General features: G+C 40.8%; 1 protein-coding gene across 1 annotated transcript; it reads right to left on the bottom strand.

Moving 5' to 3' along the window:
- Positions 1 to 1,929: 1,929 nt before the first annotated feature.
- On the bottom strand, positions 1,930 to 13,149 carry herpud1 (homocysteine-inducible, endoplasmic reticulum stress-inducible, ubiquitin-like domain member 1). Its single transcript, XM_046038254.1, has 8 exons — positions 12,704 to 13,149; positions 11,658 to 11,735; positions 10,533 to 10,610; positions 9,127 to 9,341; positions 8,474 to 8,584; positions 7,977 to 8,339; positions 5,274 to 5,394; positions 1,930 to 4,389 (listed from the first exon to the last, which is right to left on the bottom strand). The coding sequence occupies exons 1-8, from the start codon at positions 12,854 to 12,856 to the stop codon at positions 4,201 to 4,203; spliced, it is 1,308 nt and encodes a 435-aa protein (XP_045894210.1). The 5' UTR covers positions 12,857 to 13,149; the 3' UTR covers positions 1,930 to 4,200.
- Between the last annotated feature and the right edge of the window lie 1,363 nt (positions 13,150 to 14,512).

Genomic DNA, 14,512 nt, shown 5'->3' with positions numbered 1-14,512 from the left:
TCTATTTGTTCTCGTCCCAGCGGAGTGAGTTTAGGTTGTCCTGAACTGAACAGGAAATGGGGAGGGAAGGGGAGCGTGGTCTTTCAATAACGCTTTCCCTCAAAAAACCCTGCCCTCGCACTCAAACAGCCCCTGCTTGTGCTCAGATTTGCTCTGCTGCGGCTCAAACTGTGTGCTTGCACTCAGATGTGTTGTCGCTTGCACAGTTGTCCTGCACTCCAGCTTCAGCCCTTCTCCTCGCGCGAATCATCTGCTCTCAGATTTCTCCTCTGCTCTCTGGTTCATTGTGCAATAACCCTGCCAAAAATAGACTATTCAGGTGTAGTGTTGACCAGTGCCATAAACATCCACTTATCCCACCTTGATTTGTGTAACTCAGACTGCTGAATATTAGCTTTGGCCGAACTTTAGAATGCATTTTTACAGAGTACAAAGCACAACTGGAAAACTTTGTATGTAGTGGTGCTAGTTCGCAAAAGTAAAACTAACGTGCTAAACTTACATGGCGGCGATGGTAAACCTGAGGCCTGTGCTACAAAGCTAGGTCACTGGCTTATCCAGGTAACTTCAGGAGTAACTTTGTGACTTTGGGTGTAACTTTCCTATTAACTTGTTCTACTAAAGGCGGATAGGTTTGACCCAAGGTCTGCTGACTCTGTACTCAGAGTTAATGATAACTATTAGTACACCACTTGATAGACTTTTTAGATTTTATCCTGACATGTTGCAATGTGCGCTTCCCGCTGGGGCTGCAGCTGAAATTAAGTTATTCTTGAAATGAACATTACAGTCATACACACAGCCCCACAGCCTCTAAGCCATTAAGGGAGTAGATCTTAACTCATTAATGGGTCAGTTGAGATGTGATGTAACCCACGTGTATAACTGAATTATCTTAAATGTTTTCACATATTTAGATTGACGGTTTTACATGTCCAAAAAATACGGAGCCAGGGGGTAATGATCCGAGATGAAAGTGGTACATTTACAAGAACTAAACTCAGAAATTATTTAAACATATGGTGATAGTGCGCTAAAACCAGGAGTATTTCCTCATTGCTGAATCGAGTGTGAAGGATAATTTGCTATTCCACTGCGGGCGCGACACACAGCAAGCAGCAGCGCCTGTGGTGTGAAGCTTTATTGGTTATTACCCCTCTTTCTCCACTTTTTTTTTTAAACATACAATGGCCCTAATGGCCCTTTGTTTTACCTTTACATCTCAATCTTATTACAAATAAAAGTCAGTAAGACAAAAGTTACTTATGAATTTCCTCAACAAGCCTCGCTGGCTTTGTTAACCATCAGTGTTAGATTTGGCCGTTAACCATTCTTTACACTCCTCACTCCTCTGGCCTCATCATTGTGCATTCTTCTGGGGAAAATACTTATTCACCTTCGCAGTACTATTTAACACCAATGTAGGTAGTCAGAGTTTGTCAGCCCTGACTTTCCTTGATAACCCGGAGTTAAATCTGAGTAGATTAAATCCCCTTCATAGTACAGGCCTCTAATAATACAACCCTAACCTCCAATACCCTTTACTGCTAATCCAGACCTGCCGTGCTGAAGTACAGCCTCACAGGGCTGCTAGCATGGCTGTAGACACTTTATCTTGTCTCAGTGAAATGAAGTGTACATCATCTTACAGCTAGAATTTAACAGTTACAGGTAAACATGCTGGTCAATCGGGGAGTCCTGCAGGTTTGGTCACACTAGTGCATGTATCTGTAGCAAACTCTACTTGTTTCTGTAGTGGGGTCGGTGCAACTAGAGAATGTACTTAAGGTCATATTTATAATGCAACAGAACATGTGTACCCTGTTTGAGGACATGCATTTAAAATGGGTTGCACACTTGGTATTGAAATTAGTAGGAACATTATCCTCACAAACCACATCTGCAACAAATCAACACAATACGGAACAGTTAAAGTTAAGAACATTTATTGCATCCATTATTGTCATTCTCTCACAAAGACAGACAAAATATAAGAAAAGCTTGTCTTAACATTAAAATATCCCGTTCTACATGGTGACCACTGTCACAGACTACGGTCAGAGTGCTAACTTTACAGCAGGGGCTAATGCTGCACACAAAATAGACTGGATTACAAGAAGAGGGACGTTTCACTCCAGGCGTAATCCACAGCGACATTGTTAAGAGAAGATAGTAAAACCCACTTATTCCTCGTTATAGCTCGATAAAACATGCACCGATTACAGTCAGTTAATAAATGCATAATATCTCAAGTCACTTAATAGCAGAACATAATTTTGATGACTTGGGTAGAGTGACCAGTAACAAATCCTCATTTGTGCACTTGATCTGTGAAAGTGAATTTTTCTCAATCAAAATGATGAGATGAAAATGCTTAAATAGTGACAGCACAGGAGGAATGATGTGTAGCTTCATAACACTGCATTTAGTTTATATTTGGAAGGCTGACTAAATGAGGTTAAGACCTGTGACAGCAAAATAATGTCAGAAAGCAATCCCTGCGAGCAAAGACAACACTATAGAGAGGGCTTACAGGCCAGCTGAGAGGTTAGCATATTCTAAAGATGGTTTCCAGCATAATAAATAATTAAAACTTTTTCTCAAGCAATATTAGCTGTAAATCAAATGACACTGATTTGACCTTTAACTGATTGGTTTTATAGGGATTTTAGACTTGACCGGAAAATTAAACGCAGTCCCTTCTCTGAAAAAAACAAAAAGCCCACCTCTGAACGCTTTGCATTAAGGCATTATATTTATATTAGAAATATTCCCATGAAGAATAATAAATCATAACCCTCTATATGTAAAGAAGCTTGCATAAGATACGTGTTGTAAAGTGCTTTGTGTACATATGGTATATTTACAAAACTTTTTTAACGTGGCAACATCACTATTTTACAGAAAACGATTTGGCAGAAAGAAGTAGTCTAATTTGCATTTGGTCACAATCACCATCACCTGGTGCTCAATAACAGGAAAATCCACCCACAACAGAACTAGTATAGAAAAGTCATATGAGGGGTACGATGTTATTTTCAACATGACTGAATCATGATTTTTGTTCACGATTAGGATTTTGTTCTCCTCGTCAAGTTTTGTTCATGAACTGAAGTTAAAGTCATGGTCAGTTTGTGCTAGCATGCAGGCTGTGAAATGTACACTACACAGTGTACGGAAGCAAAGAAAGGCCAAAATAATCTGAATCTGTGGTCTTAATTGAACTGATAAATTTGAGAAACATACTTTAGACTTAACTTGAATTTCTATACCGAACAAGACCAACTGAATTTGAGCAACTGTATATCGTTTTTGTGAATGTGTATGTTATGAATACAGAAATTCAAAATCAAATTTTTAATAACCTACTTTGAAAAGGGTGATTAAAAAAAACAAGTAAAATATCTGAATGCTATAAATTCAGCGCAAATCCTTTTGGGACACAACATCTTTCCTATCAAACACAGCGTGTGGACAGTTTGTATGGAAAAAATCCAACCCTCTACACAATTTAGATTTGGATAGCCATAAGATACAGAACCAATTCTGTCTGTGTGTGAATTTTCACTTCAACTGAGCATGGCTCATATAATCCTTCTAATTGTGTGAGTATCCATCTGGATCATATTCTTCAATATGAAAACTCAAGACAAGCTGATTTGGAATCCTATGGGATCAGAAAGCCCATGTACATAAATCTCCTCACAGGAAGAATCATTTAGGCACAGTAGTCCAACAGCGTCAGCTAACAGGTTTGTTTTTTACCCTCAGCTGCCACCTACTGTTGTTTCATGGAGAAGGCCTTGTCACACAGAAAAACACCTTGGGGAGGGGTAAAAACCAACACAAGCTGTTTGGTCAGGATTGGTATCCCAAAAACAATTTCTTATGGTTAAAAATGTGACTGATGTATCTAGTCCTTCGTGTCCTTTGTTTCCAGGCCACATTTGGGTAAATTCAAGGGTCTGGCACTGCTTTCTTTTGCTGGTGTTTTAATTTTGTGTTTTTCACTCAAAAGGAAGAGCAATTATCTCTACTAGTCCAAGATTCTGTCTCTATAGGGAGATCCCAGTCATTGTTGACATGCACACCTACAAGAGCCTTGGTTTTATTTATTCTTGAATTGACAGCTCCAGATGTTTTCCTTTTCCTTCCACCAGCTTTTAAGCATCTCCAGCATCAATCATCTGCCCTAGGTGGTCAGTTGGCCACACCCTGACGAACCTCAGGTATGAGGGAGGAGAAGAAGGTTTTGAAGAAAACCCAGGTGGTCCACATGACTGACACCCGGTGAGGAGGCACTAAAACTGCCGTCATTGGTTCTTGTCCATCTGATCCGTCTGCTGCAGCAGCAGGTTCCTCCCTTTGTCTGGCAGCAAGCTCGTCAGCCTGAATAGACAAAGTCATCATAATAGGATGATTTATAGCAGTGGGTTTTAAACATGTTTTCAGCTGAAGTATACATTTCAATCCACAGATCAACCTGTAGTCGATTTTTGAGCCTTAGGGCCCGTGTCCACCAAAGCGTTTTTTACCCACTGAAAACGCCACCTGCTGTTCTGAAAACGCCCAGCTGGGAGCGCTAGGGTGCGTTTTGGAGGCGCAGTGTTTTTTTTCCGAGATGCTGTGGTTGCTATGATACATAATTTCCATTGAGGCAATGTGTTGCAAGTAGGGTAGCCTACTTAATTTTAGTGAATGTAAAAATGTCACCACAAAGTACGCAGGCCTACTTGCTCTGGCCCTTGCTCTGCATGAAGAGAAGGCTGAAACATGAGAGCACAGAGTGTACGTGGGTTACCAGCTAGTAAAAACACGGCGCTCCCATTGGAATGAATTGAAAAAGACGCTGGCGTCAGATAAAAACCCTTAGATCCCACAGTGGGAGTGACACATTTAAAAGGGAACATCCACGCCTACATGCAGGTTACAGACCAGAGCAGAACCCAGAATGTCATGTCATCAAAGGACAGACCATGAACCACTAATGCTGCTTGATTATGGTAAGAACTGATGATTGGTTTATTGACTGACTTAGGAAACATCACGCATTTACTGAACTTTTAAAATTAAATGCTTCATTTGAATGAAATTCATGAAATAGGAAATAGTAATTAAATATTTTTAACTTTAAAACAGCATCTTAGAGACAAGAGGATGACAGCAACTTGGGATTAAATTTCAATTAATTGCACAGCCATATGAACCACTGAGATATGAGGATGCCCTACAGTGTTAAGTGAATCAGTGGGAAAGATTTGGGAGATTCTTACTGGATTTGGGTTTTGGTTCCTGTTCTCATTCAGCTGGTTGTGCTGGACTTCAGGGGGCTGCACAAGGTTGGGTTCCTGGACCTGCACTGGCCTTCTGAAGGGAAACCAACCAACAGTGTGTCTGTGGAAACGAGAGAAAATACATTTATATTAATGCAAAATAAAAAAAAATAGACGAAGAAAGAAGTCGTCTTAGTACCTATAGACCTTTTGAGGCAAACACTTGTTTAAAAGATAAACGTGTGAAACTTGTAAAATCAACACTTATGCAAAGCTTCTTTTCATCAAAACTAGTAGGACGTTTTGTTGATTTGCAAACTCTGCAGTTTATTGGTGTAAACCAATAGCACTCTCTAATGCTTGGGGTTACCAGTGGACAAAGTTGGTTAGTGGAGCTTTATATTATACAGCGTGCGGACCAATAGCCAAAACCAAGCTGTCACCATCATCATGTTTGTAAGTCCAACATTCACTCTCTATTTAGCTCTGTTTTGGTCTCCTCCAACTCTTGGGGGAAATATTTTTAGCTGCTAAACGCTCACAAGATTAATAAAAGTGATGAGACTGAACCAAAACAGAAAGATGCTAGAATGCCCCACAGAGCTGGGTGATAATTCTCTGTGGGCCTGTCAGTATGAGTGACCACGCTCAGATTACACATAGTTAAAGCTGCTCTACTCAATGTTTTTATATTAACAATGTATCAAATGACTAAAATATACTTCAAGAACGGTGAACATTTTTGGGGTAATAATAATAATAATATATCATTTTCAATTATTCATAGTTTGCCTTTTATAATTTACACTTCCAGCTTCTTATCCTTATATTTGGATGCTTGTAGATACACATTGAAGTGTTCTCAATAAATACTATAATTTGTATACATCTATTTTTGTGATTTATCTTCTATATTAAACATACACACCGTACATTTTAATATCTTGTTACTTTCTTGCTGCTAACAGGCACCATATGTTGAAAGTGCAACCACTGTCCTTTACATTCCTGGCTTAGTGAATGGTCAAAGAGGATTAGACAACTGACTGAAAAGAGAAAGTGAGGGGACAGGACAGTCTCTAAACATTAACCTACTAGCTGGTGTGTAATCATTAGTCAAATGAATGCCAACTGACTGTGTATATTAAAGGGGCGGGCTGTGTCCTTCCTATTTACGTTCTGAAGAGCTGACTTTAGTTCATTTCTACAGGAAACACAGGATATTCCCCTCAGAGAAATGACAGCATGTCTCTCACTTTCAACAATTCACTATTCTTTGCTTTCCCTTGACAAACAAACACATTCAATATTCATCTAAACCCATCTCATCCATGCCTAAGAAATGGACTGTGTATGTATATTTGTTTATCGGGGACTCGGGGGTGAAGGGTTGAGTAACAGCAAACAGAGTGTGAGACTGGGAAATGTTTAGTAAAAGAACAACATGGCTTGAACTGATGATAACAGTGATGATGTCTGTCAGATGGACTCTGTGCACAAGGAAACAGACCTGATTACCGTTACTATTACTCTTAAAAAAGAATAATTACAATTATTAAATATAATATTTTTCATATGCTGTAGCAAAACGGAGACACCTTCACTGCTTCAGCTTGAATTCAAAGTATACACATTCAATAGGTAAAACTAGCTTTGAGAAGGAATGCAATTGGTGTCCCTTTTTGTTTTTTTTTTGAATATTCAGTCATTAGGTTATTTGAATAAAAACTCGTTTAAGGAAGTGAGTAACCACATCCTACTGCAGTACCACAGATGTAAAGTCAGACACACAAGCTAAGATGGCTGACAGATACATAAGAGATATACAGACTGCGTCCTTTATGTCCCACAGACTACGTAGAATTCAAAGCTATTCTACAAAGATTTGAAGTGACATTTATCTTTACTGATATTACTGAGACAGAACTTTTATTTGCTAATTAAAATATGAGAAAGTATGGTTTTGACTTAACAGCATAAAAACAGAAACAAGATTTAAAAGTTAAGACATTTTGAAAGGTAAAAAATACATGGTGCAGCCAATTTTTACTTCTGCTTTGAGCCTACGCAGTAGCAGCTACGCCCAGGTATAATTGGCAACCATAGACTGTATTTTAGCATTTTACAGAGCGCACCCGCTGCTGTGAAAACAGACAAATCCAAGAGATACGCCATTTGTCTTTTCGGCGACTTTAGAAAAAATACTGCTGATGGTGAAAGTCAACAAAGCAGATACATTCAGGGAGAGAGAGACAGAAAGCGGCGGAGCCACCAGAGGTGGGAGAAGCCCATCTGTCGGCAATCAGCGTCATTCACCAACCAAATGTTTACTCATGCATTTTATCTACTCCACTAAGTCAATTCAGCAGGTAACTCTCTGAACATTCTGTCTTATTCTCAATCGTATTTGACCAGACAAACATGTTCTGTATAATAATAATAATAATAATAATCTGTAAAATAATAATGTGTGGACCACAAAAGTTAGCTTTTCCTCAACTGCTTTCACTGGTTTGTTCTGTAGCTTTGGTATAACAGGTTTCAAGGATACACATCCTGAAGGCTGGGCTGTACACATACAGTACATGTTTACACAGTCAGCTACTTTGTGTATGAGTATTTTTTGAGGTTTTTGATGAGAGATGGACTGAAAAATGAAAAGTTCATAGATATCAAAGTAGAAAAGCAACAGACTGAACTTACAGGTACATGAGGAGGAGGGTGCTCATCACCAGCAGAAAGCGAGTCAGGTTGGAGTTGAAGTACACGATCATGAGCAGAACGCCAAATCTTGCAGCTGAGTACAACCAGTCCAGCCAATCGCGTTCCACATCCTCATCGTCCTCCACTACGGGCCCGCCCTGCGCGTTCATCCGCATGTTCTGGTTGGCCTCACCAGGGTTGATGAAAGCGGCGTCCTGCGCTGGGTTCGGATTCGCTGGCTGATTGGCTAAGGCGGCTGGGACGGCTGGGACAGGTACTTGGTGGGCGGGAACAGGAGGGTACTGGCCGATGGTTGTAGGTGGTGCAGCGGGGACGGTGCCTGCTGCTGCCAACGCTGCTTGGCTGTCGGTGGAAAATAAGACAAACATCAAGAGTATTAGAAACGTCAGACCACAATGACAGCCTGCAAGGCTAAAGGAAGAACCCACACCAACAAAAAAGTAGTATGAATTAAAAGTGTATAAATAAAAACTCACTATTGCATGTAATACTGTCTAGCGTAGACTTGCTGGAGCCACAGCAGCTGTTGAGGGCTGTACAGGGAGTAGGTGGGAAAGGCTGGTTGGGTCATCTGTGGTGCTCCAGGCCTGCAGGGAAAGATGAGAGACAGATGGTTCATTTCTGTTCAACACTGGATAAAGGTTACAGTCAGTGAACATTGGAACAATAACAAAAAGAGTCAGCTCCATTTCTTATTTTAAACTTTATCTTCTCTAGTTATAATAGAAGAGACGGCAAAACTTTTATCTAAATATACTATCTGCATTTTGTTGAGTGGCAGCTCCTTTCTAAGCGCACATCACTCCGTCTCTGTAGCTGGATGGAAATTCAGGACAGAAGAAAACAGCCGTTTAATCACTTTATTAACAGTGCATGTTGAAATTATCCAACAAGATCTGAATCTTAAAAAAACAAAACAAAAAGGGAAATCACCAAAGCAGGAGATTTCAGCTGATTACTGTGATTTTAAGGGCCAGTCTAAAGTTTGTGTAATTCTGACCTCATGCAGCTTTTTGCTGTTCTCACTGGTCTACATCTAATTTCTTTCAGTTGTTCTGGAAAAATATCTTGAACACAGCTGAACTTTGCTAAGATGTGATGCCTGGTCGTGTCAGTGAACACAGCTTACACTGCAACAGCAGGCCATGAAGGAGTTCCTGGTGGAGACACTGGGGTATGTGTGTGAGCTGGAGCAGCAGCTGAGGTCGGAGAGGTCTGCCTCCTCTGCCTCAGCTCCGGTGTGCTGGGAGTCTGGACCGTGGAGGAGGAGCTGCTGGGACTGGGTGAAGCAGATGCTGCCGTGGGCCTCGGACTGGTGGGATGTGGCTGTTCTGTCTCTTTGGTCTGCGAAGGCAACCAGACTTTGTAAGTTGTTTTTAAATTTGAACAGTGTTTGTCACTGAGCTACAGCAAACCCACTGTAATAAGATACGTCTAGTGAGTTTTATTGTTTCTTTTGCAGCATTAGCTGGAGCAGGACACTTGAATGTGTTGTGAAACTAAAGTAAGTTATTTTTAACTACACTTTTGAACTCTAAACTGCAGCTGAGTTCTGAAGGGTGACAGCTGAAGTGAAACAGTTCCACTCCATGGTAGGATGGAAATGAGGGAGAGGGTGAAGAAGTGCAGCTGTCAGCCTCCAAACTAACGCTGCATTTGCGCTTGATATGTCACAGGAGACGGGAGTTCCTGTGAAGTCCCACAGAGCTGACATATGTTGTTGAATTTATGAAACTGAAACTTCGTTAAGGCATTTATAGAAACATGTGGAATGCAATAGCTAACCTTGACACACCTACATGGTGTAAAAACAAGGTCTCCACCATTACTTTAAAATCATTTAAATGAGTTTTAAATTAAATGTAGATACATTGTTGGGACCCACATATAATCTGCACATGAATATGTGGTGAATATGTGAAACAAACCCAGTATGCAAAGCTAGGTTTTCACTGACAAGCAATGGAAGTACACTGCTGAGCCTAAACTGAAACCAGCTGTTTTGCTTACATGGCCTCACAATTTTAAATACAAAACCAACAGGAGTTTCACTGAACACTCAGGTTTCATTTAACCAATGTCACTGAGGAGACACATGACTTTTTTTTAAGGATGATGACATTAAATCTGAATTAAGGCAGGATTTCTAAATGACTTTAAAATGGTCTAATCTTTCAAATCCAAGCTCTTTTTACCATTAAACTAGAAGAAAACAAGCATTGTGATTTCACTATAAACAGCTGTGAACAACCTTAAATCGTCTGTGATCTGTAACTGACACACAGATGCTCACAGTGGAATTGTTGGGTCTCTGTAAATAATATTACACAGACTATGGCCTAGCCCTGCTCTGTATGAAAAGAGATAACTGTTAGTTTTATCAAAACACATCAGATTCTTGGTGGCAATCTGACATGTTGATGGGTTCTTGGGCATGTTAATAAATACATGTCTGTTCTACTTGCATGATTGCAGATTGCATGTTGCCTGGGGTCTGAGGACAGTCGAACATGAGTAAACATCATAATTTCTCACCTTAGGTCTAGCTCCCAGAGGTCCCTTGGGTGGATTCCTAAAAGCACACACCAGGTGCACTGTGGGAATGCAGTCAGTCTGAGAAAGTAGAGATAAATGCCTGATTATAAAAGCTTCATGCACATAGATACATTAAACTATTAGCAGTACAGCAAACAGAATTAATGCCTATTAAACTTGTTTGTATGAGCATGAAATAGTCCTTATCAATGCAGAACAGAACCAAGACTTTACGGAGATGTTCCACTGGCAAAGAACAAAGGCTTGGCATGAACAACAACGCAGAGCGGGCTGACACCCAAATGTTTTTGCAGTTTAACTCAATGTGATTACTGTACAACTTCATAATACCCTCCTTTATTTTCCTTTCCAGCCCACAAATGGTACGCCATGGAACATAATCAGATCAGAGTCTGGTGCAAACTGTCTGAGAATATTAAGCTATCTGAAGATGTTGATTGGAAAACTACGAACCAGACACATGTTGGTGAGGGAAAGGGAGGCCGGATAGCAAGTTTGTCGGCAGCATAAGAGCAGTATAAAGGTGCGATGCGGAAAACTCGGACGGAATTGCAGAATTCAATAAATGGAATCAGGTGTAAATGGCGGAATGTTGTGGAATCTGCAAAAATATGGATGCAATTTATAAAAATCTGGGTTTCCCCTAGCATTAGAAACATTTTCCCACAGCACTTAACCCAAATGAACAGAAAAAACTACACTGCTGCTTCTGACCTTTGCTCTTTCTGTTAAGGGTGATTAATACTTCTGTGTGGAGACTACGGCGCAGGCTACGCACGGAGCCAGGCAATTATACTTGTGCGTCGATGTCTGCGTTGTTCTGCAGTTACACCACCAAACGCTCGTTGGTGGTAGTGCTACAGCGTCCACTGTGTTGACTTTTGCCGGCTGAACTTCCGGTTTAGCCCTCCGCTAACTCGAATGGGGGTAAAATGATATAGCCTCTGTGCGGCTCATATAGACTTTTATGTTATCGACCGAATGTGGGTGCGACACAAAGTAGAAATCAGGCTTTACTGACATGAGGTTCTAAGAAAATATATTTAGACAGGATGCCAACATACATGTACACCTGCAAACAAACACATTTATTCCCACACATACCTGTCTGAAGACATCTTTTATTTGTAGATGGTCGGGCAGCAGTTTACCAGCATAGATCAGTCTCTGGTCACTCACAGCCTAAAGGACAACAAACAAGTACGTTTAGTTCAATCATTTGGGATAAAGTTACTTTAGTGACAAATTATTATTATTATTACCTACATAGTGGTTTGATTTGAGTGATGTTTCTGCAGATGGGAAACGACTTTAAAGAAGCGCAGTGCCAGTGGTAGTTGTACTGACTTTTTAGGGCAATTAGGGAAATACCGCAGTATCTCGGCCTTCCCACAGCTGAAGCACATGGTTATTTTCCCCAAGAAGTGACAGACTTGATTAATAATCATTAACTTTCCTCTGGGACAAATATATTTTAAAGTCTACTGCCTGGCCACTTTCCATCAGTATCCCACTGAGGCATAGATCCTCCTCTGCTCATCTTTATTCGCTCATCTCAGCGGCTGCCTGGATTGTCGCTGTGCCCTTCAAGGCTGCAGTCTTGCCGGGAGGATGAAACTTGGCAGTCACACCTCCTTAAGATTTTAGGTACTTAGCTGACTCTCTTATTAGAGAGGCCAGGGCGCAGCTCATTCTGCCTTCCAACGTGTTGTTAGGCTTATTTTAAACACACATGCTTCACAAATCAAATTAAAGTATATATTGTAAGGTCAACACTTTATAACAGGTTATCCCAAACTATTTTAAACCTAACTAAACACAGACAGATATACTTTAGATAGCATACAAACTAACCTTACTGTAGCAGTAAGTTAGATATGATTCTACAGAGTTATTTTAAAGGAAGTAAAACTCCCAACAGAAACCACTGGAAGTCCTTTAAAAGGTTCGTAATACCAAGAATCGTAGTTGTGCAGCTTTGGCGTGAGCACACACACGGAAAGCCAGACAGTAACAGTGGCAGACAGCTGTTCTGGCAGCAGCCCACTCAGCTGGCTCATGACATTCCAGAACACAGCCTCGAGCGCGGCCACCTAGTTCCGCTAACATTAGCCTGCTAACTTCTCCGCCTCATAACGTTAATAACTCACCGGTTTGGTCGTGTAAACAGTCGCCAAATGCGTTTTCAGGTCCTTTACAGTCCAGTTCGGATACACGCCTTCGACGGTTTGGTCCTCCTGAGCCTGGTTGGGCGTTTTAATAAGTAGAGTAAACATCTTTTGTTGAGCATCCGCCACATCCATTTTAACGTTACTCTCTTTCACTCCTTGTAGTCTCGTGCTTACGATATCTCCGTTTACTCGCTACAACTATACACGTCAAAAAAATAGGAAGAGCCCCCGTCACACAATCTGTGAGCAGACAGAACAAAAGCGACGCAAGTTGTCTCGTCTAAAGAGTAACTTGTGGGACTCTCTGCTGAATCTAGCAGTTTGTTTCTGGTGGCAGTCACACGGGACTTCAGCGAGGAGGACGTTTGTTTCCAAACACACTGTGGCCGCTCCTGATTGGTTGCCGCCCGCTCGTGCAAAGACGTGGAGCCTGCTCTTGGAATCGTCGCCCTGTGAGCATGCGCATATTATTAACAGCTTCAAAGATCGTTTATTCAACACTATAGATCTCACTTCGCTCACTCTGGTGCTATTTTGTCATCCATCCATCGTCAACCGCATATCCTGCGCTCAGGGTTGCGGGGTCACAGGGGGCTGGACCCAATCCCAGCCGACATCGGGCTATAGGCGGGGTACACCCTGGACAGGCAACCACTCACAATTTAGGGTCACCATGTCTTTGGATGGTAGGAGGAAACCCACACAGACAAGGAAAGAACATGCAAACTCCATACAGAAAGGCCGGGCAACCGGGTTTGGACCCACGACCTTCTTGCTGTGAGGCGACAGTGCTAACCACTGCAGCACCATGCCGCCCGCTATTTTGTCAGCTTCCCCAAGACAAATGGAAAACATAAGTGAAAAACACATAAAAACGATTACTAGACAGTAAGAAAAAAAGTATGAGGTCATTATCTCACATGGCTGAGGGGTTGGTAAATCAAAGGTGTTAACTGTTTCTTCTAACATTTGCTAACATAAACTACACACAATGTCATGGAAAATTATTTTCGTTTGCATTTCCTCAAAATCACTAAATGTCAGCAATCATTTATGTATTTTCAGATGGTAAGTTGTGTGTGACGTTTGCTCATGAAAATGTTAACAGAGTGAGAGCTCTTCTCCTTCTTTTCCCTCTTAGACAAGAGCACTTTTTTTTCTGACAGCAATACTTTGTCCATTAAAGTTGCATCAGTCATGTTACATCAGCTGCAAATCGACTTGCAAATGATCCAGTAGATATTGAACGCACCGACTATGGCTATTCGAGTGTTATTGCCAATACAAAGCAATACAGAAGTATTATACTGTAGATCTTGGATAACTAAACAAGACTGGGTGTCAGATTTTGGGAGGCAAGACACTCTTCAAAATCATAGTGGTTTGGCAGATACAGTTAACAAAAAAGAATGCGTCAACCAGTGTGTCATACTCACAACTTTAATTGCAATATGTCAAAAACTGTGGAGGACTGATCCTGACAGATTAAGAAATAAATAAATGCTCAATAAATAAATAAGCATCTGATTAAATGTACAAAAAATAAAGTAAATAAATAAATGTGGGCAGTAATTAAATTATAAAATGAGGCGTAAATATATATATATATCTTTTAATTATCTTCTTTATTTATTCACCTTTATAATAATTACCTTATGGTAAATTCAGTTTTAACGGAGCAGAGTGAGCTAACGGGCAGGGTTAGAGACTATATTCTGTCAAAGTGTTGCAGTCAGAAAGTCTTATTTGAAGAGAGGCTATCAAATCTCAACAGTAAGCGATACGAGC

This window comes from Micropterus dolomieu, linkage group LG22, assembly GCF_021292245.1.
Source record: "Micropterus dolomieu isolate WLL.071019.BEF.003 ecotype Adirondacks linkage group LG22, ASM2129224v1, whole genome shotgun sequence".
In the NCBI taxonomy this organism is placed as follows: domain Eukaryota; kingdom Metazoa; phylum Chordata; class Actinopteri; order Centrarchiformes; family Centrarchidae; genus Micropterus; species Micropterus dolomieu.
Note: the sequence above shows the minus strand (reverse complement) of the source record. Positions and strands in the feature narration are given on the sequence as shown.

Coding starts and splice junctions, on each gene's coding strand:
- herpud1 (XM_046038254.1), bottom strand. CDS start 12,856: ATGGATGTGGCGGATGCTCAACAAAAGATGTTTACTCTACTTATTAAA. Junction 10,611..11,657: donor TAAAAGATGTCTTCAGACAG/GTATGTGTGGGA, acceptor CTACTTTCTCAG/ACTGACTGCATTCCCACAGT. Junction 4,390..5,273: donor GGAACCAAAACCCAAATCCA/GTAAGAATCTCC, acceptor TTGTCTATTCAG/GCTGACGAGCTTGCTGCCAG.